This window comes from Aplidium turbinatum, chromosome 1, assembly GCF_918807975.1.
Source record: "Aplidium turbinatum chromosome 1, kaAplTurb1.1, whole genome shotgun sequence".
NCBI lineage: Eukaryota > Metazoa > Chordata > Ascidiacea > Aplousobranchia > Polyclinidae > Aplidium > Aplidium turbinatum.
This window is the reverse complement of record NC_137472.1, coordinates 12,907,862-12,934,998: the sequence shown is the minus strand read 5'-3', so window position 1 is coordinate 12,934,998 and position 27,137 is coordinate 12,907,862. Positions and strand designations below refer to the sequence as shown.

At 38.5% G+C, this 27,137-nt stretch overlaps 1 protein-coding gene across 2 annotated transcripts; it reads right to left on the bottom strand.

Moving 5' to 3' along the window:
* Positions 1 to 13,804: 13,804 nt before the first annotated feature.
* LOC145770556 (uncharacterized) lies at positions 13,805 to 25,614 on the bottom strand. Of its 2 annotated transcripts, XM_082582243.1 has the most exons (11): positions 23,678 to 25,614; positions 23,229 to 23,335; positions 21,619 to 21,725; positions 21,171 to 21,269; positions 20,737 to 20,903; positions 19,715 to 19,840; positions 19,184 to 19,303; positions 18,668 to 18,712; positions 18,053 to 18,139; positions 15,434 to 15,613; positions 13,805 to 14,165 (listed from the first exon to the last, which is right to left on the bottom strand). In XM_082582243.1, the coding sequence occupies exons 1-11, from the start codon at positions 23,756 to 23,758 to the stop codon at positions 14,031 to 14,033; spliced, it is 1,254 nt and encodes a 417-aa protein (XP_082438369.1). In that variant the 5' UTR covers positions 23,759 to 25,614; the 3' UTR covers positions 13,805 to 14,030. The 2 variants fall into 2 exon arrangements, with proteins under 2 accessions (XP_082438369.1, XP_082438375.1); XM_082582249.1 differs by lacking the exon at positions 18,053 to 18,139 and having other exon boundaries at positions 23,678 to 25,323.
* Between the last annotated feature and the right edge of the window lie 1,523 nt (positions 25,615 to 27,137).

The following is a 27,137-nucleotide window of genomic DNA, read 5'->3' as shown; positions in this document are numbered from 1 at the left end:
ATCTTTCAAAGGGGTTCAGGGCCCCACAAACGAATTAGCCATAACCAATGTAGAAAATCCTTTAAATTACTTCCAGCTTATCTTTACTAATGAGGTGCTGGACATGCTTGTTGATGAAACAAACAGGTATGCTTGTCAATTTATTGGCAAGCGAAAGCTAGGACACTGCTCTCGATTCCACGATTGGAAGAAAACAAATAAAAGTGAGATAAAAGTTTTTTTGGGACTTACTCTTCTCACAGGTTTGATCCAAAAGAGATATATCCAGGACTACTGGAGCACTGATCCTGTGATCGCAACACCCTTCTTTGGGAAATGCATGAGCAGGAACAGGTACCTTCTTATCTCTAAGTTCCTACATTTTAATAACACCTCCATTGTTCCTTGTAACATCGAAGACAAGTTGTACAAAATCAGGCCTGTGCTTGACTTGATTGTTTCTCGTTGGCGTTCGCTGTACAACCTTGGAGAACACATCTCTATCGAGGATAATGTGCTGAAATGGAGAGGAAGACTTTCACTTGAGGTGAGTGATAAAGATGACCCTTCCAACTATGGTATCAAGTCATACTTATTGGCAGATTCCACCAGCTACTATTGCTGGAATCTTGACATGTATCACCGTGCCAAGAAGACCTTGAAGGATGTCGTTCAGGGGTTGTTGACATCTAGCTGCAGCCATCTTTGGCACTCATTATATATTGACAATTTGCACAATAGTGTAGAGCTTTGTGAAGTTTTGCTGTCCCAGGAAATCCACACAGTCGGTACTTTGCAACGTTGTACAGGTCTACCTTCTGTAGTAAGGGCTCCTCCTGATCTCCAACACCATGCAGTCATTGCCCAGGACAATGGCAAAGTTATGGTTCTTGCATGGATGAACAAAGAAGTGATGAAGTTCATAAGCACAAAACATGATGCGACACTTTGCCAGTTTCAAAGTCTGAAGAAAGCAGCCAATGGAGAACGTAAAGAAATAGTCATACCTGAATGCATTGTTGACTACAGCAATTACATTTTAGAAGGAAGTCAACTTGACCGAATGATCGGTTATCCTTGTACAAGAAGAAGTATGAAGTGGACCAATAAAGTATTTTTTTATTTATTACAGATCTCGGTTCACAATAGCTACATCTTGTACAAATCTAAAAATGGGAAACAGCCCATGGCTTATGAAAAGTTTGTCCTGGAGCTTGTTAGACAGTTATGTTCACAGGACAATTCCAGTCACCAAACTTCATCTTCGACAGTTGGTCGTGTCCCACGGACAGCTCGGCATGCCTCACAACAGAGATTCCGTGGGGGATTAAAGAATCATCAGCTTGAGAAGTATCCTTCTACAGAGAAGAAAAAACATCCATGCAGGCCATGCAAGTTGTGCACTCAGAAAAAAATAAGAAAAGAAACCAGATACTATTGCAAGCAGTGTGAAGTAGGACTTTGTGTAACACCTTGCTTTAACAAATACCACACTCGCTGAGTCACTGACAAAGTTAAGTTTTTGCATCATCTATTATTGAAACTGTCCACAAAGACACCCTCATTGTTGTACAGGATGATTTAAGCACTGTGGAACAGTGTCTTTCATTGGGTGGACGATAGTTGTGACAACATGGTGTATTTCATCTTATAAACTAGTAATGATCACTAGGGTGGAGTGAATTTCACTTAATGTTTTGGATTTTGATTTAAGGTGTTGTAATGTTGTCTTTGGGCCTAAAAAACAACCCCGAACATAATTTTGGTTCTCCTACCCCTAAATTGACCCACCTACCTGAGGTCAAAGGTCACGCAAGGTCAAAATTGCTCTATCTCCACTTCTACTGGTGCTAGAAATCTGTTTAATGGCTTAAAAGATTCAGAAGACCCATATTTCTATCTGTTCTAAGAGAACTTTTTCTTCTATTGCTAGTAGAATTTGACCAAACAGCAAAAATATAGTTTTTGTGGTATTTTTGCTTATACAACATTATAGTTAACGAACTTGAATAGCCAAAATAGTAAATTTCAGCAATTGGTTGGATTGTTGTTTGAGAATAAGTGTATTGAACATCGAAATATTGTTATCTGCAGCATTGATGAGGAACTGAAGTTTGAACTAAGTATGAAATTAATGTTTTGATGCATTTAAGATGACATTTCAATGGTTGAAAGGCATGAAAATTATTGAGAGAGAGATACATTTTTGTCAAGTCACACTACGTACAATAATAATTATTACACAATCAAAATTTAAATTGAGCATGAACTAACCAGCAACAACGAGAAGGCTGCGAAGGGACCACCGACAGGTCTTCAAGTCAAGCAGCACTTAATGAAAATCCCATTGCATGGAAATGAAAATCCAGTTGCACTTTTAAACACTCAAAAAATGTCACAAAACATTTTACCTCCCTCATATTTAGGTTCCGGCTATGCCCCTGGTAACTATAACGAAAAAACAAGTGGTTATTATGCAATCGTATTCAGCAGTAAAATTGCTTTTTGGTGTTGAAAAAGGACATCAACTTCCGGGATTTGATCTTTTTGCGGATCACACCATCCCAGGCATCTTTCGAACCTAGCCACATGCATGGAAGCTTCTGTTACAAGCTTCACATGACGCTCTACAGCTTGATTGTGGCATGGGTGATCAAGTTCAAGCTTGTTTGTTTTGAAGTTTTGTATTGCATCATCATTCATGACTTTGGTTGCGGTAGGTTCTGTGACATGAATTTCATCAAAATTTACCATGTTGTGGTAGAACTCGGCGTTGATATTGATCTCCGGTATGATGAATTTTCGAACAGTTACTGTCCTCTCTGCAAAAGAATTTGCCTTTGCACTTTCACCATCTGGGGTCATTTCAACATCTTTGCTTCTGCGTAGCGATAGCACAATATTGACAACTTGCGATCGAATTGTATCATCATCGTCAGGCGTCAACCATCTTCGAAAGAAGAATGTTTTTGGGGTGAGCTGAGAAGCCATTACGTATCAAAGTTTTTGATGCAATGTCTCTTGCTTGCTTCTAGGGAAATTGGTTGATTCGTTTGAGCATGCGAAAATAGTTGACAGCTACTTTATTTATTTAGAGTTAGGCTATTGACATCAAACCAATTTAGGAAGTAGACTTTTAAACAAATTCTACCAGAATTCTAAAATTTTGGCTCGGCTTTGTTTGGGAGGTGTAGTACCTCAAAAGACGACATGCAAGTGTCAACCATCTTGCATGTGACAAGCCACCTACTTCAAACTGTGCTAAGTCATTCTCAAGTTTTCCAGATATGACAACCAAACAAATTTGGTATGCATAAAATTGATCGGAATTCAAACTTTCCATAACTTCTTTTGGCGTTTGAGGAAATTCAATAGAAGATAATGGCTTAAACTTAACCCCATGCCAATCAGACATTAAACCATTTAGCTCTTTGCCAATTGGGCCTGAAAACGAGTCGGAGTTTAAAGAGACTCCATCCAATTAGTGCTTAAAGACATGCCTGAGAGGTAGTTCGTTGGTATGCAGGACACAGATGACCTATTGCGAAGGTCTTTGCACCAACTCTTCTAATGTGGCAATGCTGCAATGGTGTTTACCTGTCATAATTGCGGTTCCATCTGAGTCTATAATTCACAAATTGTTCTGCAGGTCGGTATTTTCCAGTGCTTTGTGATTCTCAAACAACAATCCAACCAATTGCTGAAATTTACTATTTTGGCTGTTGAAGTTCGTTAACTATAATGTTGTATAAGCAAAAATACCACAAAACTATATTTTTGCTGTTTAGTCAAATTCTACTAGCAATAGAAGAAAAAGTTCTCTTAGAACAGATAGAAATATAGGTCTTCTGAATCTTTTAAGCCATTAAACAGACTTCTAGCACCAGTAGAAGTGGAGATAGAGCAATTTTGACCTTGCGTGACCTTTGACCTCAGGTAGGAGGGTCAATTTAGGGGTAGGAGAACCAAAATTATGTTCGGGGTTGTTTTTTAGGCCCAAAGACAACATTACAACACCTTAAATCAAAATCCAAAACATTAAGTGAAATTCACTCCACCCTAATTGATCACGCGTAACAAGTAGGTCTGTTGAGTAGTTTGTGTGGTCTGACCAGTGTCAAACCAAAATGTCTTGAATCATTAGGAAGATTGTAAAGAAGGTTTTATTGAAAACTTAAAAACTGTTTCAGCAGAAAAATATTATATGACTAATTTTTGACCAAATTACATCCTGCAGTAAAGTATATGTGACTAATTGCAATTTCTGTGTTCGTTTTACACGGTGGTACTCACAACATTTTTATAATGAAAACTTGCAGTTTTTGTATGTCGGCATGGTGTTATTTAACCCAAATATTTGTATTGAAAGCATTGTTTCACTCAGGGTTTGTTTACCGTTTTCACCTCAAGATGCACATGTAAGTGAGTTGGCGCATAGTTAGAGCAAATGCAATTTTTTGGTACCAGAAATTTTCTTGAATTTTGTGCAAGTTTTTATTACATATCCCTCATATTCACACAGCAAAAGCGTGAGATTGCTTGTTAGTGGCCAATGTTTTTGCGGTAATTAAATGCATTATTTTTAAAGTACTGTATGCTCAATGAAATAAGCCGAAACCGAAAGAAGAAAATATAAGAAATCTGGCCTTTAATATTGTAATGATTTCAAATTATAAAACCACACAGCCCAACATTTGGCTGAAATAAAATTGGCTCTGGTCAAGAAAATATCACACTATTTAATAAACTACACTTTATGTGAAATAACACGTAAACCTGTTTGTGCGCCTAATTTGCTAAAATGTGACGCACAAACACGTGACATGCTACCCTTTTCAATACAAGATGTACTCTGGAGTCTAACTGTGCTTCTTACCCATGAAGCTGGGTCCAAGTTAATTAATTTTGCTGCAGGATGGGCAATTTAAAATACTGAATTCTTAACTATTCGAAATATTTGCATCAATTCAACCTTATGATAGCCGGGACCCAGCGACCAAACCAAAACTTCGCTATTTGGCTAACATTAGTTTGCTTGGATTAAATTTTATGTTTGTGAGCGTATTTGTGTTAAATGTGTTTTTTGTGTATTATTTGATTACAAGAAAATGAAGTTTGTTTTGAACGTCCTTGCTGACTACTCTTCCTGAATTATGGTATTGGTTTTGTTGGAGGAGGCCTCCCTCGATCACTCTAGTCTTGGTGCTGCAATCTCTTGTCACTGCTCATTGCTGTATGAACATATTTTAGTTAAGAGAATTTCATTACTCGTACTTTGCGACTAAAGTTGCAAAAATTAAAAAAAAAGTCTTGGCATTGTGCGCTATCAGTGTATTAGTTGTGCTTTGCTCACATCTCAGCTGTGTTACCACTGTTTGTTGGATTAATTATACCAGCCAACCCTCCAAGGTATATATGCTTCCAAAACTATTCCCCGAAGGATTAATGTTTGCCTTGACCTCGTTCCTACTGATGTTGAATGACCATGTGCCTATTCTCTCTACTTATTGACAATTGTAATTGTTGTTTTGTAACACTTGTGTGTTTTTTTAATATTGAAAGTGTTTGATTTGCCTTATCGCTTTTTGTTGTATTCCAGGAACACTATGCCACTGCTTAATTGCTTTACCTCTGGCTCTGTCATATATTTTTATTGCCACTTTTTGAATTGCTTTGTAATGGTAACATCCTTATTCTGGTGCTGACATTTAGAGGCGAGTGTGTTGGAAACGGCTCTCCAGATGTTCATGTTTTTCACTATTTTCATGCTCTGTCAGCAGCGATCATAATCTCTTGTTTGAGTGACCCCACATTTCAGCTTGTTGCATGAGTTTCAGCAATCCCACTTAAGCAATATGGTTTCTCATAACTACCATTTCAAAGTGGAAAAAATACATTTAGTCTAGAGTTTAAATCATTATTATACCAGCCTCCAGTCACCAATGTAGGTTCACGCGTTGTCAAGGCTGGTGTGTATGGATCGCCATGACTGTAGTTGTAATGGAATGAGTTTTTATTTTAGCGTTTGAATTTAGCATCACTGTTTAAAAGTTGTCTGCACACTGATTTCTTACAATGAATGAAAATGGTTCAAGTGAGATGATGGTGAGCTACGATTCTGATACAATTGAAAGTGACACTAATGAAGATGAGGACTACTGTGATTCGACTGCTGCCGAAGATTCAGACTCTCAAGATGACTTCACAGTAACTGGCCCATTGTCAAAGATGCTTCAAGGGTTGGCAAAAAGAACGGAAATAGAATGTGATGAAGATGACAATGACCTAGTAGCATCAACTTATGCTCAAAGCCCTTCTCTAATGCAAACGAGCTATGAGGAAGACACATGGAAACCTGCAACTAGGAAACCCCTTCTCCAATCTTTCAAAGGGGTTCAGGGCCCCACAAACGAATTAGCCATAACCAATGTAGAAAATCCTTTAAATTACTTCCAGCTTATCTTTACTAATGAGGTACTGGACATGCTTGTTGATGAAACGAACAGGTATGCTTGTCATTTTATTACCAAGATTGGCAAGCGAAAGCTAGGACACTACTCTCGATTCCATGCTTGGAAGAAAACAAATAAAAGTGAGATGAAAGTTTTTTTGGGACTTACTCTTCTTACAGGTTTGATCCAAAAGAGATGCATCCAGGACTACTGGAGCACTGATCCTGTGATCGCAACACCCTTCTTTGGGAAATGCATGAGCAGGAACAGGTACCTTCTTATCTCTAAGTTCCTACATTTTAATAACACCTCCATTGTTCCTTGTAACATCGAAGACAAGTTGTACAAAATCAGGCCTGTGCTTGACTTGATTGTTTCTCGTTGGCGTTCGCTGTACAACCTTGGAGAACACATCTCTATCGAGGATAATGTGCTGAAATGGAGAGGAAGACTTTCACTTGAGGTTAATGATAAAGATGACCCTTCCAATTATGGTATCAAGTCATACCTATTGGCAGATTCCACCAGCTACTATTGCTGGAATCTTGACATGTATCACCATGTCAAGAAGACCTTGAAGGATGTCGTTCAGGGGTTGTTGACATCCAGCTGCAGCCATCTTTGGCACTCATTATATATTGACAATTTGCACAATAGTGTAGAGCTTTGTGAAGTTTTGTTGTCCCAGGAAATCCACACAGTCGGTACTTTGCAACGTTGTACAGGTCTACCTTCTGTAGTAAGGGCTCCTCCTGATCTCCAACACCATGCAGTCGTTGCCCAGGACAATGGCAAAGTTATGGTTCTTGCATGGATGTACAAAGAAGTGATGAAGTTCATAAGCACAAAACATGATGCGACACTTTGCCAGTTTCAAAGTCTGAAGAAAGCAGCCAATGGAGAACGTAAAGAAATAGTCATACCTGAATGCATTGTTGACTACAGCAATTACATCTTAGCAGGAAATCAACTTGACCGAATGATCGGTTATCCTTGTACAAGAAGAAGTATGAAGTCGACCAATAAAGTGTTTTTTTATTTATTACAGGTCTCGGTCCACAATAGCTACATCTTGTACAAATCTAAAAATGGGAAACAGCCCATGGCTTATGAAAAGTTTGTCCTGGAACTTGTTAGACAGTTATGTTCACAGGACAATCCCAGTCACCAAACTACATCTTCGACAGTTGGTCGTGTCCCACGGACAGCTCGGCATGCCTCACAACAGAGATTCCGTGGGGGATTAAAGAATCATCAGCTTGAAAAGTACCCTCCAACAGAAAAGAAAAATCATCCGACCAGACCATGCAAGGTCTGCTCTGCAAAAAAGATAAGAAGAGAAACCAGATACTATTGCAAGCAGTGTGAAGTAGGACTTTGTGTAACACCTTGCTTTAACAAATACCACACTCGCTGAGTCACTGACAAAGTTAAGTTTTTGCATCATCTATTTCAACTGTCCACAAAGACACCCTCATTGTTGTACAGGATGATTTAAGCACTGTGGAACAGTGTCTTTCAGGGGTGGACGATAGTTGTGACAACATGGTGTATTTCATCTTATAAACTAGTAATGATCACGCGTAACAAGTAGGTCTGTTGAGTAGTTTGTGGGGTCTGACCAGTGTCAAACCAAAATGTCTTGGATCATTACGAAGATTGTAAAAAAGGTTATATTGAAAACTTAAAAACTGTTTTAGCAGAAAAATATTGTATGACTAACTTTTGGCCAAATCACATCCTGCAGTAAAGGCAGGATGTAGACCATATGTGACTAATTGCACAGTGACACTCACAATATTTTTATAATGAAAAACTTGAAGCTTTTGTGTTTCGCTATAGTATTTTTTAATTCAAATATTGTATTGAAGCATTATCTCATCCAGCAAATTTCACAAAAAATCTGTTTTGACCTAAAATCTAGCCAAGAATTTTAGCGTCGCAACAAACTGCTTTTAACTACTTCATACCGACAGTGTTTTCGTGTTCACAGCACGATCATATGTTTCACCTTGCGACTGCCAGACATGGCATTGTGCGCTATCAGTGTATTAGTTGTGATTTGGTCACATCTCAGCTGTGCCACCACTGTTTGTTGGATTATACCTGTAGTGTGGTTGCTTGGTTGTATATGTCTGTGGTTGAAGAAAGTGACCTCTTTACCAAAATTGTATTATACCACTACCAGCCAACCCTTCAAGGTAGGCTAAATATGCTTCCAAAACTATTCCCTGGATGATTATTTGCCTTGACCTCCTACTGATATTGAATGACCATGTGCCTATCCTCTCTACTGATTGACAATCGTTTTTGTAACACTTGTGTGTCCTTTTAATATTGAATTTTGCTGTCTGGGTTGTTGTACTGGTGCTGTCTCACGTGGTGCTGTCTACCAGGGCACGATGGTTGCAACATCATTGTGTATTTTATCGTATACCCTATCGCTTCTACATTTCATTACCTTTGTGTTATACGTTTTTACTGCCACTTTCTGGATTGCTTCACAATGATTAAACCTTTGTTCTACCTCCGACATTTCGAGATGTGTTGCAAACCACTGGAATATTTGTGTATTTCAATATTTTTCCTCTTGATCAGCAGCGATCATAACTTCGTGTTTGAGTACTTGAGTAGCCTCATATTCTTTTATTCTGCATTTTTACAAGTCGTCATTCATTCATATATAGGTAAAGAATGCGATTTCTAAAAAAACTATACCGATGTACATTTGAGCACATTTTAGCTTCGCCGCCGATCTGTTTTTTATTGGTGCCAAATTTGCGTGTTTGCTACGTCATTTTCTGCAATTTTCTACCAGCAATAGAATGTAATTTGCATCAATTAGGCTTACAGTTTCCAGTGGGTAAATGGTTAGCTTATAATTGTTTGCTGATGATCTCATACCGCAGCTGTCTGTGTCATGTACGCAACTGTGAAGTTTCGGTTAGTAAAGCTTTTTGCTTTGTCTTGGCTTGCATAACTTGTTCCGTTGTTTTCATTCACATTTCTTTCTTGGTGAATATACCAAATGTTTCAATATGTGAGCTAAGGGTTTTTATCAGGAGGTTAGGTACGAGGAAAGCCTGGCAATTTCATTCCGGTGAAGTAAAACCTTTTCTTTTGTTTTCTCACAATGTTTGCTTCAATGAAACATGCTCTCCGATTTTCATTGCTCATGAAACATTTTCATTGCAATGAAACATGCTCTCCGACTGCCGACCCACTGGAAACTGTAGTCGGCAGCCGTGGCCGAGTGGTTAGCGCGTTGGGCTCGCAGTCGAGAGCCTGCATGTTCGACTCCAGCCACCCGCACTTGCTGTTGTTTCTCTGGGCAAGAAACTTTACGATAATTGCCTCTACCTAGTGATCGATTTCGAGTAATGGGTAGTACCAAATTTAAGTCATAAGTACAGTAGACAATCGGAAACAGACATTGCCGTCGGCTGCAGCGTGGGTCAGGTGTATGTCGGAAGGCGTACACCGATGCATAGCGCTCAAGTCCGCTTTCCCGCAATGCAGGATAAAGATAAACAAACAAAAACATTTAGAATTTTAGATCCACTGCTGGTTTGAAGTGACAAAGCCTCTCCAACGCACTCTTGCGACTAGTTATTGCTATAAACACTTGCAAATGACATGATTGGATTCCCTCGGGTGTTTCACCGTCTAGATCAGTGGTCTTCAACCTTTTTTACAAAATCGCCCCTTTGTTGATAGTGCGGGTCCAAATCGCCCCCTCAAACGAGGCCTCGAAATTAACGGCGGCCGTGGCCACCGAAGGATTCAGAAACGGCCACCGAAAGTAAGCTCTGCTCGGCCGCAGTTAACTCGAGAAGGCTACCAAGTAGCCTACTTAATACCGTAATCAACCATGTTTGAACTTTGATGGGTGTGCGGACACACCCTGAAAATGGGTGTGCGACGCACACACCCTGCACAAATCAGTCAGTTTTTTGAAGTGCAGTACCCTACGACAAATAAACGTCCAACTTGCAAGCTACCGATTGTCGAACGAAATTACCACGTGCTTGATCAGAGCACACTCAAAATCACGCAGGCACACACGTATTTGCATTGCAACAAACGACTCAAACCTGAGTCGAACAAACCAAAAAGTAGTTTAAGGATCCAGAACGATCTTGATCGATAATTGCGCTCGGCCTTACCAATCGCCCCCCTAAACAGTAAAATCGCCCCCGCAATGGCCAAAATCGCCCCCCGGGGGGCGATATCGCCCCCGTTGAAGAACACTGGTCTAGATATAAAACTGCGTTTGCTGTAGAACTCGCATATGAAACTTCGAAAAAAAAAATACATATAAGTGGAAAAGGTTTGTCAATGCTCGAAGCTGTAGTCGTTCTCATACAGTGGCGTAGCCAAGGGGGGGTTTTGGGGGTTACAACTCCCCTCCTTTGGCACGCGTGTGACGTCACGATATTGAGAATGATGCTTTCAGTTTAAAAAAAAATTGCCTAATTTTAAACAAATCTGCATTAAAAGAGCGAGTTTTGCCAATACCAAATATTCAAACATCTCAGCCAGGAATTAGCAACAAGAAAACATAGAGACTTGGTTTTATTTCCGAAAAATGCCAAAGAAAAGTTCATGATCTTATCCTTTTGCTATGCCACCGGACAGCGCCATTTTACAGGAATATTCATAGCCACATTTTTGTTGAAAATGCTCTCAGAGTGCACCAAATTCAATTTAATTTTTCAGAATTTTCTGGGGGACGCCCCGCAAATCACCCGCCGCTGGGTGTCGTCTTAGTTAGGCGAAACCTCCCCCCCCCTTTCAAAATTCCTGGCTACGCTACTGTTCTCATGTGACTTCTCAATAGGTTGACTCTGTTGTGGCGACAAGCTCCTGAAGAGAGTCAGACGAATCTCATTATAGGCTAGTAAGCCTTCGACACTAAGAAGAGTGGGGTGGCCAGTTCCCTAATTTGTTTTCGCCGCCTTTTGGCTCGCGACAGATAGGTTGAAAACCACTGCTTTAGAGCAGGGGTTCCCAACCATTTTTACACCGTGGCACCTTTAAAAAATTTTGAAAAATGAATAGCCCCCCTATTTTTTCAACCTTTTGAAAAAATTCAAAAGGTTGAATTATAATTAAAAATTATTTTAATTAAAAAACTTGTTTATGCAGTAACCGGTAAAGACCATTTCCTGAAGATTTGGGCAAAATGTACTGTATTTTCATTAAATTTTAATTGATTTCTTTTGTTATATAGTGTTGGAGTGGTCTTAGAGATGATAAATTAAAAAAATTATTATTTTTCAAAAATGTTCATGGCCCTTTTGAAAATGGCTCATGGCCCCCAGGTTGGGAACCCCTGCTTTAGAGGAAAGCGGAGAAAACCCGCAAGGCAAAACAAAACCAGAATGCTTTTTAAGTTTGATACTATTTTAACCCTAATATCCTTAGGTTTTTATTTCAACCAAATTCTCAGGTAGTGCTACTTCAGCACCAATAAGTTTAAGCGCTTATAGTTATTTTATTACGAGTCCATCGCTGTTATTTTTTGATAAAAGATAGAAAATTTATCTGGAGCTATGAAAATTGTTATTCAATTCGTTTATTTTTCTTATTCATGCAATCCTGGTGCGACTTCTGGCTTAAGCTGGTTGTTGAAAAACATCGCTCACCTCCACTTAGGGTGTAGCCCAGTGGTTCCCAACCTGGGGTCAGCGGACCCCTGGGGGTCCGTGATTACCTTGATGAATTTTGAAAAAAAAAAAAAAACGAAAAGCGATCATTTTACTGTCATTTCTCTCTTTGAATGCAAATGTGTTTCTCTCTTTAAATGCAAATGTTTATTATCAAGCCCGCGAAAATAAATTGTAACTTACCATGACCAGTATGCATTAAAATAAATCTGTGCTGCTGCCTACATTGACCTTAAACTACATCTACAACAACGCATACTTGGCAAACCAAGCGATTGTTGTTTTGTTACCATTCTTAACCACTTACCTTTGCAAAGCAGGATTCTCAGCTCTTGTTACAATAAAAACTAAACATCGAAATTGCCTGGACTTAGATGACATGGTGTTGCATTGTCAAAAACTCAACCACAGTTCAGTCGTTTAGTTCAGGAAAGGCAACAACAGCCCTGTCATTAAATTTGCTTACGTTGAAAAAGTTTAGGCATGGCAATTTGGGTCACCTTAATATCCAAATACTGCTGACATTTCTTGAACAATTCATTCATTTTCTTATTTGAGCAACCGTTTAACCTGGTATTTGCCGCAGGAGTCATAGCGGCAATGCAATATGACACAGTAGTTGAGTACGGTAGCATAATTATTACAATAGTCAGTAAGTTAGTATATAAATTGAGTTTCAGGCAAAATTTAGGTAGGGGTCCGCAGAATTAATAATTTGTCTCAAGGGGTCCGTGACAACAAAAAGGTTGGGAACCACTGAAAAGGTGGAGAGAAAGGAACTGGCTACACTACTCTCGTTAGTGACGAACCCTTATACTGTATTAGGCTATATAATGAGAAATTTATCTTCCATACTACTTGGATTCAAGTTTGGAAGCCACCTATCATAGGCTTACATATAACCACTTGGTGATATTTCACTATCACTAGAAGGTGGTTCATCGTAGAAGCAACTTGGAGTAATGAATCACCTTTCCTCACCGACAAAATACCACTAAGCGTTGCCATCTGTATGAATAGCCAGGGCCGTTGAGTGGATATTTTGGGCCAGGTAAGCTACCAATGAGGTCATTGGCGCCCAAATTAAGATATTTATAAAAACGCACTGTATCCGAAGAATACGCTGTTGTTTCTTCAAAGTTTTTCGGGCCCCTATATTTATTTCGGTTCCAAAAGTGTCCACTATCAACGTTACTGTGAAAAACACAGTGGGGTCATTTCGTAGGCTACAAAACCCGGTGCAGTCAGCATGCGATGAATAACATATCTTATTTTAATCTCATCAGTGGCTGGTTGATTATTAGCCTACCTAAGCGTAGGACAGCTCGCATTATCACGAATCATGGTTCCACAGGCTGTGTCTCGTTCTTTGAAGTAAGCTAATTTTTGTTATAGACAATTTCTTGAAAACATTAGCCTATCATAAAATACGGTTTCTGTGGCATTACAAGTCAGCCAGGTTTGGAAACTTGTAGACTTTTTTGATAAAGCTTTCAACACCTTAAGGCAGCTTTTTAGTATCTTATTTAAAGTGAATTAATGAAAAGGAAACAAAACGTAGGATAAAATAGTTGTAAGTAGCCTACCACAACAACTTTGAAGATAACAAGCCAAATAGTAGATTTCTTAACTCTAACCCCTTGAACTCTTCCATACATCCCTGCTTTCATCACTGAAGAACCAACACTGCGTCAGCCAACCAAGCATTGTTGCAATTCTGTATTGAAACAAATTCAAAGGGTAGAATGTGAGAATTAAAACCATAAATCAGATTATTACTTGACGAGAACACGCCATTTCAATTGAATCGATTATATCGCGCCGACGGAACGAAGACAAATCGGGAAAGCCATCCGCTTCCGCTGTTCCCATCCTAACACCGCTGCTAATCCGTGACGTCGCGATCTCGGGGTCGCGCGCCGCATTGACGTCACTTGTCGCTTTCGCTCTTTTTCGCACTTCGACTGCGTTGTTCGCTGTACTTCTGGGGCCGAGACCCTCTGCCCCCTCGAAATCCTCCCCTGCCCCTTTGGGAGCCAGGTTGGTAGATTTCTCGGTCTGGTTTCTGTAGGAAATTTTTTTATAGAAAATGTTACAGTCGATTTTCGAGTAATGGGTAGTACTAAATTTAAGTCATAAATAGAGTAGACAACCGGAAACAGACATTGCCGTAGGCTGCAGCGTGGGTCAGGTGTACGTCGGAAGGCGTACACCGATGCATAGCGCTCAAGTCCGCTTTCCCGCAATGCAGGAAAAATATAAAAAAAAACAAAAAAAAAAACATAATCTTACACAGCAGTAACCTTATAGAGATTCCTAAAATCGTAACATTGGCCACTCTCCGTAGTTAACAATATCATTTTACACATTACCTTTAAAGAAATGAAAAAAAGTCAGAAGTCATGCAATTTCACTTTGTGTGGAGCTACATTTACTTGAGAAGTTACTGATATTTGTTTATTGACTTGATTGACTTGATTGATTGAATTTTTATCCTCGGACTAGGAAAGCTTCTTGCAGAGCTTAATCCTGGTAGTTTCGCATACTTGTAGAGGCTTTGAATCACTGACGCAGGCTCGGTCACCGAGATTGACAGAGTGAAGTTTCCAATTGTTGAAGTCTTGTTGCAGGGGAACTATTCCATCCATTAGATGCCGCTGAATGGAGAGCAGTCCTTAACGTGCGTTGCTCAAGCGCACACCCCGAGAGTCGAACAGCGCCGCTTGATCTTGAAGCTTCTTCGTTCCAGAAGTGACGCGCTAACCAATTGAGCTATCGGGGCGGACTGTAGTCTTCTGCAGTAGTCTTCCACGGTTAATAGGCCCACCAGCTTATTAAGCATATTTGGTCCGAGTTGGAACTACCGAACGTATAGGATTGGTAGAGAATCGTCCCCGGCTCAATAACCCCAAGATTGTTCGGTGCAGAGGTGGGTCTAATAAGAGTGGACTACTGTACTATATTTTCGATTTATAACTTTTTACCTTGTAGGAAAAAAGTTGAAAAAAATAAATGAAAAAGTACAAAAAAATCTTGTAGATTTAGTGGTGGTTGTCGACTTGTGGCATATGGCCAGCTGTACGGGTATTGGATACGCAAGCACGTCGATGATTGAACTAAATTCATGCAAGTCCAATTCATCAACTGCCACAATTTAGTACATTAGGCTACAAGTCCTTTGGTATTTTGACATCACAATTGCATTTAGCCTATTGCAAGATACTTCCGTTGGCAACCAAGTTAATTATGACAAGAGCATCCCATCCAGCAAAACCCGTTGTAAAAAGAACGGGTTTTGCTGGCTGGGACGGTGAAGTTTGCCACCGAGCTCACCTTGTTTTTAAACTTATCATCTCTTTTGTCGTTGTCATGGGGAGGTTCTTTGTGCTTTCCCGAAGCAGGTCGCGCGTCGTTGTGGCCATCCTTCCATCTCCTGGGCGGGTACTCACGCGACGAGGGCCGGTACCTCCCTTCTTTGTACCGGTTGAAAGACTTTTCACCATTGTCGTCATTCTACGAAGAAAAACGTCAAATCAATGACGATTCACATCATATTGTTTTTCGTCATTAACGTGTCCAGAACGAAAGACACTACCAGTACGTCAATGAACGGGAAAAGATGGCAAAACGATTAAAACCCCATGCCGCTATCTTTAAAGGTTTCATACTGCTGCATAAATGACAACTGCCAACTGTACAATTTCTCAGGCCTGGAATAGTGGAATTGGTTTACTGGAAACTTGTAATGCAAGTAATAGGATGGTGCCAATACCGTACGACGGTGTTGGTAAGTGAATCATAAGATCCATCATACTGTTGCATCTCTTAGATGAGGGTGGTGTTTGGCGTAATTATAGGGAGAGGATAGTACCGTAGCTGTAATAGAGTCGTTGTATGTACATTGTACAATGTGCATGCTTCAGCGTCGGCTGCATAGTCGAGTAGAACCCTGGTCGAACCCTGGTTCGACGTTCGATAGGGCGCCGGTTCGACACCGCTTAATAGCATTGGCCGGTTCGCAAATTTCGAAATGGTACCATTAAAAAATCCACTTCGAACTTGTTTGAGAAAAAAGAGCATACCAGTGGTGGGAATCAAAGCCACGTCAATGAAATGACTATCACCGCCCTAACTCTCCGCGCCAAGTCAGCCAGTGGCAAGCCGATAAGTTAGTTTAGCTATTATTTGCCTTTTTCCTTTGTTGCTCAAAGGGGATTTTTTAATGGTACCTTTCAGAAAGTTGCGGCCGGCAAGGCACCGTTAAAAGTGTGTTTGGCAAAACACTTAAGACATGCCGTCGATTGCGTAGCGGCGTCCTTTCGACAAAAACCTTGGCTTCTCTCATGATTTTGAACAACATACTGCTCTGGAGAGAAGTGCCTACGGTCTTTTAGGGCTATGGCATGCTGAACTGAACATACTTCAGCAAGAGTTGCAAAGCACCATCGCATACGTAGCATGATTCATAACCACGCATGCTTTTGAATTGGACAAGATGGGAAGCACCACAATAAAACCATGTGATATGTTGCTTCATGAGATGAGGGACGAGGGTTGGCCACAAAACATAGGATCATGTTTGAAAAGATTTCAAGCCCACTCAGTTTAAACGTGAAACAAAATTCACAAGTAACGACAGTTGTCATTCATCGCAAATCCTCAAGTTAGGGTTTAATAAACAGAACACACGATATAGCTGAACAAAAACATACCGAATAACATTGACATGATAAGGTAGTTGGTATTAACTGAACCAAAGAGACTACACACTACAACTTACAACTAAGATTGCATGCAAGTAAAATATCATCACAACTAAACTGTCAGCTGTATGCAATGCATCTACGCTGGTAGAACACAGGTAAAAAGTCGCGACAGGCACACGATTGTAAGCGATCAATTGCCTACGTCATAGCATTGCAAGGCGAAGCAATAGAAATGATTAGGCATGAAGCAAAATAAGAATGGTTAGTTGTAATGTACAATACAGGTCCACGGTTCAGAGAAACTAATTCTTCAGAACAGGTTCCGAATGTGTTTTCAGATGAGAGTTGCATGATAGGCGATCTATTTACGTTTACCTCAGCTGAAAACTGCCAGAGAAAGGCTGTGGAGTTTTTACGATGTTGTTTTGTGTTTATGGGACGTTGAGAAACGCAATTGCAATGTAATGCTAGTTAATGTTTCCAACTCAACACCTTGCCAATTTCATATGCCAACTCATAGCATATGTATATTAGCTTTCTGTTGGTTTAGGAGAGTCACATAAAATTAACAGCATTTGCAGAATACATTAATTGCATTTCAAGGAGCTTGTCTGGCAACACTTTGATAATCATCCTGCATCACTACGTCCTGACTTATTGTAAGATGTATGTTTCACTTATCAACACAACTGTGCTCTCCATGACCTTCCATATTAACGCACACCACTTCAGCCTTTTACCTTAAACTGCTTGTTGTCTATAGCAGTAACAAGCAAACCTACCAATATGCGACCTGGTTGATTTATTTTTAAACTTACATAAAACTAATCTCAAAAGCAGCACAACTGTTCACAGCAATAGATTTGCATTGCAGTAAACAGGCGCTAGGCTAGATTTCATTTTAGCTAAAACATTGTCATTAAAGTAAATGGCGTTACAATCTTGAAAAAGGCAGATCTTCAATAACTCGAATACTTATAAGCCAATGGATGAATAACAGCATTAATCTAACAGTGATACTTCTATAAAATTTTCATTTATAAGCCAGGGGCGTGCAGCATTAAGCCTCAGGGGCAAGACGTATTTTATGTTACTCACAAAAAAGTTCAAGTTGTATTTCATTTTGTGATAAAACTTTTAGGAAATTTCTCTCACTTTACAGTTATTATTTTGGTTGTGGCCAACACTTTACACTCCCGGCCCCCTAAAGAAATTTCACACCCCTGGCCTACAGCTAGTCCTCAACCTGGCTAAGATCCGGCCACTCCACCAAGTAATCCCCTGCCCACGTCTCCTCCAGCTCGTTGGCAGAAAACACCCCTTTCTTAAACGCCTGAAAAAATTGCTTGCTTACAGTCTGGTTTTGATAACTATTTGCAGCACTCACCCAACAAAAAATCAGTTCTTTTCAGTGACTGCTAATCTTCTAGCTAGAAAGCTTAGGCACAACGACTGGTCATTTAAGATGAAAATCACTAAACTGTTTCTAGATCTGAAGAGTGTTTCCAAATAGTTTAAATGTTCAAGCTTTGCAGGCAAGTTTTTGTGTGAATAGCGGAAGATTGAAGTGATGAAGACTACCATTGCTGCATTACAATCAGGAATAACATTTTTTTTGAATGAAATTGAAAAAAAAAATTTGAACCGCAGCTGGGAAGCTTTTTACTTGTTTGGAAAGTAATGTCGTTTTAATTAAAACAAGTGTTAAATTATCAATCAACAAAACGTTTCAAATAGACCCAATATGCCATGGTTGTTTAATCGAACTGAAAATATCCCTCAGCAGACGACAGACATTTTTAGGCACAAGCGGTAAATACAACGTCGTTTTATCATAAAGTGACATTATCTACACACCAACCTGTGACTTTCTGTGGGCAGCATCACCCTCGCTCTTCTGCAGTATCTGAAAATTAAGTTACATTGTTATAACGTTTTTTGAAACGTTTGTTTAATTCGCAGTTTGTTTAAACATAAGAAATTGCTTGACCGTGGTAAGGGTAGAACCAAGGACCTATTTTCGCGAGGAGGTATAGCAACCGCATAAAGCTTGCTATTACAGCAGTGATGGTGAACCTTTACTATTGCATTTGGTTGCAAAAGACCTTAATCCTTAAAATAACAGTCCTAAGTGAGTCATACATTTATAAACTTGCTGCTGCATCTTCTTTGCAAGTCATTATATAATTATCCTAGGCTGATAATGCGTAGTTTGTAGGATCATCTACGCAGTGCTCATGTCTGAGCTGACAATTGCATATGCTTGTGAATAAAACTCATGTTTGAAAAATAAAGATTCGCACGATTTCTGAAGAACCAAACACATATGAAGAACTAATTCATCATCATTGATTACATCACCAACTCTCCCAATCACCTTAGGCTTGGTGACGTCAGGACCGCTGGATTCAGAGTTTTGTCTTGCTCGGGAGTTCTCCTGCATCTCTCGCTTGGTCTCTCCAAGAGTCTTCTTCCCTTCAGCTTCATCCTTTGGCTTCTGGAGGAGCATGAAACAAAAAAAGAAACTCAGCCCGTCGAATATGAACGGTATCGCTAGAGTTGTCCACTAAGTCAACAACATTTTAACACTTTGCTGCTTACGTGTTCGTTTGCTGAAGACTTTTTTGAACAAGTTATTTCGATGGCTAAGGTTTTCCTTAAAAAGTATTACATGCAGTAATTCATAAAAAATACTTATTTTATTGGTGTAAATAGAGGAGAGTAACCCTATCGTGGGTTCGACCAAGCGCACGTCTCGTATTACTGGCACCGAATTACTTCTTTGTGAAATATCAGAGCAACAAATATATCTCATAGCAACGTAGATATACGTTGGTTTACGTTATTTTAATCAATCAACGTTTGATATCAAAAGACCAATCGGTTGTAGAATTAATCATCAACCCACCTCTTTACGTTTGCTCTTCTCTACCTCAAATCTCTTTTTTCTCTCGAGGTCTCTCTTTTTTCGACGTTCTTCATCTTTCTTTTTTCTTCTTTCAATATCTTGTTTCCTTCTCTCTTCTCGTATGCGCTATCAAGCAAAAAAAATGAAACAGAAATCTTTCAAATGAGACAAATTATGAAAAGGTAGCTGGTGAAAAGCCATATTAGGATGACTTCACCCAGTGTTGCTATACCATGCATTCAATCTGGTGTTTAGTAGATGGGACTCTAAAAATATGACATGATCGTTGGTCAGCAGTCCATTGACTATAATGAACTACAGTTTACAGCCAATTATAGCCAAGAGGCAGCGCTTAGTTTCTAAAAACTCTATTTACAAATTCTAAAGCGGAAGAACCCAGGAAGACGTATTGCTGCCAAGTTACCTTTTCATTATTACTTATTTGGCAAAGTCATGATCTGTTTTTATAAAAAAAATAAAACAATCGTTTGTTTTTATAATGGCCAAAAAATGCAGTTACATTCATCAAGAAAAGAATTCTATAGCTAAAGTGGCGATCAGAAACAACACAGCGTTCAACTCAACAAATAGACTTGCGTTTGGCACATTGTGTCCATGTCACAAAGTGATACACAAACGTTGTAAAAACTTTACTAGAAGCAGAAATCATAGAGCAGTTGACAGTACTTCCAGGCACCTTACTCCCACCAGGATCAGAGTTACCCCGCAAAGGTTGGGTAAAGCTCAATGGTTTTCGTACTGGAGTGGGGCGTTTCAATTATAACATGTCCCTGTGGGGTCTTGCCGAATCGTCATCCTGTGTATGTGGATCAGCCCCCCAAACCGCACAACACATCATTCATCACTATCCGATTTACAGACCTCAAAATGGAAATACCAACCTTTATAGCGACACAGTCCAATGGCTGCAGTGCCGGGATGAAACAACTTGAGTGCTATCACCTCATATGAAAGAAGAAGATCTGATGAAGTTTACAATAATAAAGTAACACATTACACACCCTTCTTTCGTCTCTTCTTTGTTTTACAAATGATGTCAATGGAGTCTCCACTGCTTTTTGGTTTTGCTTATCTCGTAGCTCGAGCTCTTCAAGATACTTTTCAATATCAATCGTTTGTTTCTCCTCTTCCTCCTCAAGGGTTTCAAGAAACTTTATGTAATCGGCATCTACAAAAAATCAACATCATCCTGCAAGTTAGTATGGATGACGTTGACCCATGACCATACTAGTAGAGATGACCGGCTATGTCACATTTTGAAGCCTTGAAATACCGGGTCGATGACATTGACTTGATTTTTTTCATTGCGAAATGTAGCAACGTCAAATAGATGCAAAAGAGGCAAAAGTTGTTGAGCAATCGGTTGCTCTTCGTTGACAAATCTGACAATAAATAGAACTCCAGAGATATATATAATACATAAAGTAACACATACCCTTCAATATGGTTCCGCCTTTTGGGTCCTCTTTCTTTCGACCTTTCTTGGGGACTTTTTGAAATGGAGAGTATTCAACAACGCAAACCGATTTATGACCTGCAAAAATGAAAATTTAACAGTTGAGCTTAGAAAAACAATTTTGAAGAACGATTTTCTTGTTTTTTGGGTACTTGATTTTATTTTAATCTTCCAGCAGATGACTAGAAGTCGGGGTTGAATAGGTTCGTTCGCAACCTATCGCTGTACCACGCATCTCGTTTGCAAAATAATCAATGAGTTTCAAAAATATGGAAATATAGAAGAGCTATACATAACAGTCTCTATTCTCTAACAAAACACACGTGACACTAACACAACAGTTAATAACGGCCATTGTAAACTTCTTGAAATAATACTTTCTAAAATAAATAGTTTTTAAATACATTTAACTACCAGCTGTAGGTACCTGATTTTAGCTCCAATTCCGACCCATCAAACTTGTCACGAAAAACTACAATGTCATCAACATTGGTGAAGCTAATATAAGCACGTGCATAACTGAATGGAGCAAGCCTAAAGAGAAATTAAACAATTCATTGAGCAGTACAAATCAACAAAATTTTTGCTGCTAGAAAATGTCATACGATGGGCTTATCACTTGATTAAAAGATAAGCAGTAAAAAAAGGTGAGCACATCTACAAGAAAAAGTTAATATAGCAGAAGAAGTAAGAGAATTACAATTACCTTGCCAGTTTTGTAGCGATTTCTATCACACTCATTTAAATGTTTGATTAGATTTAAATGCAGTTGTTACTAAATAAAAACCTTAACAGGCTGTTTCACCCCTGTTCGGGTCATCAGAACTCAGAAGGGTCTTATTCAATAAAATCAAATAAAATCTTTTAGAATAAGAGCTTTCTGATAATCCCAATAAGAGTGAAACAGCTTCTTTAAGTTTTTTTAAGACTAGTAACTGCATTTGATGTAAGTCGCTCTGCTTGGCTTTTTGCTTGGCATTGAACAGTAAACAAGCTTTCTGTAATATTATTCTATTAATAGTTATTATTATTTGATTGTATAATTGTAGCCTATTGTAGTATATATATACATGGTACATCTGTACCTAAGCGTACATCTACATGCAGTTAGAGTGCAATCGCCTCGCCTAAAGCTTATTTCTTATTCTGTAATATCACTATCATTCACTGTATGTATACAGTTTAAAGCTGAATGTGAATTGAAATGATATCAGCAGCAAGTAGGTTAAAAATTTCAATGCATGAAAGTAACGACTGAACTGGGTGGAAGTGAGTTGTGCTTCTGTACTTTAGAAAAACGACTAAACTCCTATTTTAAAACTCAAAAGTTTTAGATCACAAACAATAAAATACACTGGTCTACAAAAAAGACTTTTTTTCTGCTGTTTGGACTTTGAAAACTGATTGAAGGTAATTATGTGGTGCTGAATACGAATCTGAACTCAGATTTTCGCTATCACATCAGATTTTTGAGATATGATATAACAAAAATACTTTATTTTGCCAAAAGTGGAAGATTTGGAGTTGTGTTTACCACCAGCATGTGCATTGTGCAGTGCTATAACGAAAGGTTAGTGTTAGACAGGCCAAAACAGCCTAAATAAGGTTACTGGACAAGCATTGCCATAGGCGTGCTTAAATCTTTGAGGTTTTATGCAAAACATTGACAGAGGAGGGGGGCTGGCGGTCAGTTATACCTTTAGCCTCCTTTTTAGCTTGTTATTACTACCTAGTTAATAATGTTGCTTAGAAAACAAATTGGTATCAAAATTATAGTTTGTGGGTATATTTCAACTATTTATGCAAAACATGACCTGGATTTCGGGATATAGCACTATGTGTATGTGTGATAAACGCAATGTCAAATTTTCCACTTTTGACAAAAGTGACAATTTGTTGTTATTGTATCTCACAAACCTGACATGATAGGATAAATCTGAGGTCAGATTCGGATTCAGTACCCCAAAATTACTCTAAATCAGTTCTAAAAGTTGATACAGCAAAAATCGTGTAGACCAGTGATATCAGTGTTCTTACGATTTGTCTCCTGACACGAAGCGAAAAAAGTCATGTTCTGGTAGTGGATCAAATCTTTCAAGAAACTGGGCCTTAGTCATTCCAATCGGGAGTCGACGAATTACAACCTGCATAGTAGATAGCAGTATAACACCAACAGTGCATAACTAACATCACAACGCACAAGTTTAAATACCGTAATCGTACGGCAAAATCTGACAAACTAAGTTTAAATGCATTTAACTATATTGTGTGAACAGTGTGATATCTATGATATTAAGATATTATTATATGATATTTATATATTGTTGATGAACAAAGTTTGGAAATCAGTCTTAATGCAACAGAATGGATTATGCAATTAAAAGTGCAGCATGCACTTAATCGTGTTCTGTAGACTACTACAGGTAAATTATTTCATGTATATATACATTACATATATATTTTGAAGCTTCGTTTACAATTTCTACCTTTGTCTGAATCACTGATTTCTCTTTTTTCTTTTTCTTTTCATCTTTAATTTCTTCTGGCTCTTCTTCAGTTTTCGACATTTACAGAAGCGACAAGCTACGAATATACATGCGCTGGGCCAACAAGTAGCACTGACACATCAAAGCAGTCTCAATTAATAAAGATTGAGCGATGAAAACTTCAAATGTCAAGATTGTCAGAAAACTAGTAGCCAGAAATAGTAGGATCTATTATGTACAGATTGAGTTAAAAGGGGAATTTACTTTGCTTACACTTGCATTAACCATGGGTTACATAGTGCATAGCTGCGTGGTGAGAGCTTTGGTTGAGATCTCAAAGGGGCCAGTTTAACACCGATCAAAGGCATGCGACTGTGTCATCCACTCATCTGTGAAGGTGGATACAAAAATGACTTCTTTGCCTTCCTGTCCACTTAATCTAAATCTTCAACTACCAGGCAAAGAATGGATATGACAAAAAACACTAATAACCAAGTATAATATTGCAGGTAGTACTTTGTGAGTTGAATACATGTCATTAAAAAGTCATCCACATAGAATATGCCCTTCTACTTTGAGCGACTGAAAAAGAGAAGGGCCTAAAAAGGTTCAGTTGATGAACGTAAAAGGGCATACTCCATGTCCACAACAAAAGAAGAGGTGGTGCGATAACATTCAGAGCGACCTCCGAAAAAGGAATCTTGTGGCTGTCAATGTTCAAACTAGAAATGTGTGGACTGACTGAATGTGCTGCCATCAAACCGGATTGAAATTTGTTGATGTCCAACCCTTGCAATAGAAAGAGCAGTAAGAAGCAATGGAAAGAACGTAATACCATGCACTAACTAACGACTCAAATCAGAAATTCAGGAATGCGTGGATTGGAATGATAAAAATTTGGAAAACAATATCAAGTTGTGAACAAAATAAAAGGAGATAAAAAGATAAAACAACGGATAAAATAGGCAGAAACTTGAAAAGCAATAAGGCCTAATTGAAACTCTGTATCAAAGCAAACTAAAATAAAGGTTAATCTGCAGAAACAATATATACAAACGAATTTATTTTCACACCAGTAAGTTCAATCATAAACAACCAAAAATCGATTTCGATCACCTAGTAGCTAGATCATCCTCAGTTAAACTGAAAGCAAATAGCACAAAAAATCAAATGATGAAGGTGCAAAAGAATGAAAAACGTTTCACTCTTGCTACATTAAAGAATTGATGAAAAAACCTAACAACAAAAGGCAAAATAAATGAAAAATAGCACGAAAGAGTATGGTATAAAGTTGTACCATCATAAACCTAACCAAGAATCATCAACAATAGGCAAAATATTGGTTAAATTGACAAAAAGGTAAAGTCTGCACTTCAACCGATAAGGCACCTGTTCTAGCAAACATTGCAACTAAAAAAATTATATAACTACATCAAAAGATATCAATGAGGTAACTTGACAACCACCTGCACAAAAAAATTTTTATACTGACTAAAATTGCAAGATGTAAAGGTGGATATTATCGTACACGTCCTGCCTGCAACTGTATTATTCCTATAAGATATATATACAGTATTCCTATTCAAATGGTAGAACAGTAAAAAAACAATTGTTACGTCATAAGTAATAAGACATAAGTAAAAAGACTACAACTAACCAGTCCCCATAAGAGTTGAAAAAGGAGGAGGTGGCAAGGTTTATTTAACAAAGGGTGCGATCATTTTTGAATATATATTTTTGCTTTGATAATTGTTTGCCATTTGTTTTCATGCAGGTCAAATAAATCGATGGATGGTTGTTCACTGTTCAGTGAATGTGACATCAAATTTGGTTTGCAAAATGTCATTGTGGAATTTGGAGTAGTGTTGCGGTAGGGATGCTCTTGTGTTGGTCAAGCTTTTAGAGTAGTTTTTCCACATTGTTCAGTGGACCAGTCCACCTTTTTGAGAAAGAATTAATAGCTTGGCCAACATATTGCTCTTTACATAGTTTGCATAATAAATGCATATATATGTGGCAACTGTGGCAACGTATATATATGCCAAAGTTTTGCCAGTTTAAATTTTGTTTTAATGGTACAGTTTTTCCTGATTTGGTGATGAGATAGTTTGTAGTAGAGGTCATACTACTGCATTTACCATGATTGCTGCAAAGGGAGCATTTTCTGCAGGGTTGGGATGATCCAATCTTCTTAGTTTGTGTTGAGTGAAAGGCTTTTAAAATTTGTAAGTATCTGAGACTGAGTCAATGTGGTAGGTTTTTTGTATACAATCCTGGTAGTGTGATTGAATTTAAGTTCTTCATCAGTAAGTTGCAGTTTATCAGGGAAAAATGTAGCCCATACAATTTTGTCGTTGAATTTATTGTCCATATTATTCTGTAGTTGGCTTGGTCCAAATCGCTTTGTCCATGTTTTGGCCAATTGAAGTATTTTAATCATCATATCTTAGTGGAATCCTGAATTGATGCATTTTTCTTTTAATTTTTCCAATTCCATTTCATGCAAATGTTTATTTTCATTTAGCCTATGTAGTCTTGTTGATTCTCCAAACACAATGCCTTTGTAAATGGATGAGGGGTGGTGAGAAGTTCCACTGATAAAATTTTGATTCAAAGCAGTAGGTTTTACATAATTAATTCATAGTGATAAATCCTTTTGAGGAGTGGTTTGAAATGACATGGTTAACGTCGTTCATTTTCTTGATCTCTAGAAGCAAGAATCATTTTGCCTAACCAAAAGCTTAAAAACTTTTTGAAAAAATATCATACTGTACAGTACTTTGATCAGTCAATGAAAAGAGAAAAAACATCATACTTTATTTACATCCAATGGAAAGAAAGAAGGAAGTGGCTATTTTTCCACACTTTATGCCATGGTTACAATCAGATGTTGCCAGAGTTAGGATTAAAGTTAGGATTCAGGGTTAAGGTAAGGGTTAGAGTTAGGAATAAGATTAGGGTTTTGATTTTTGCCCAGGACTAAAAAAATTTCCAAAATACAAGTTTTTGTTTTCAACAGCTTTAAACTTTTCTCAAATTATGGCAGAATTTTTTATCTGGCAACACTATTGAGGCTATTATTACACTATAGCCCTAGTGTAAATATAGCCACAGCCAAGAAAGAACATGTGATTACGATAAACAACTACGGACGCATATTCTACTCGACCTCAATAAACAACATTATAAGACTAGGCTACCATGTTACTCTACCTCTACCCCTTGTTGCTACTTACTAACTAACTTGTTTGAACTGTTTGTTTAACAGTTCCATGACTAAACCTGCAAATTGTTGGTAAATGCATAAAGTTTGGGAAGCAAAATGAACGAACATGCAATGAGCTCTCCCAAAATCACCAACAACCTGCCACTGAGTACTACGGTACCCTGCCATATTTTAAACTGATTGTCCTGCTTGGGTATCATGCACGTTCTAACGTCCGCATTTTGTCGCTTCTAC

What these genes read in the sequence shown, in the direction of transcription:
- LOC145770556 (XM_082582243.1), bottom strand. Translation starts at nt 23,758, where the DNA reads ATGTCGAAAACTGAAGAAGAGCCAGAAGAAATTAAAGATGAAAAGAAA. An exon ending in AGAAGAGCAAACGTAAAGAG is followed by an intron (nt 19,304 to 19,714) that starts GTGGGTTGATGA and finishes ATGCTCCTCCAG; the next exon opens with AAGCCAAAGGATGAAGCTGA. An exon ending in ATGATAAGTTTAAAAACAAG is followed by an intron (nt 14,166 to 15,433) that starts GTGAGCTCGGTG and finishes AATTTCCTACAG; the next exon opens with AAACCAGACCGAGAAATCTA.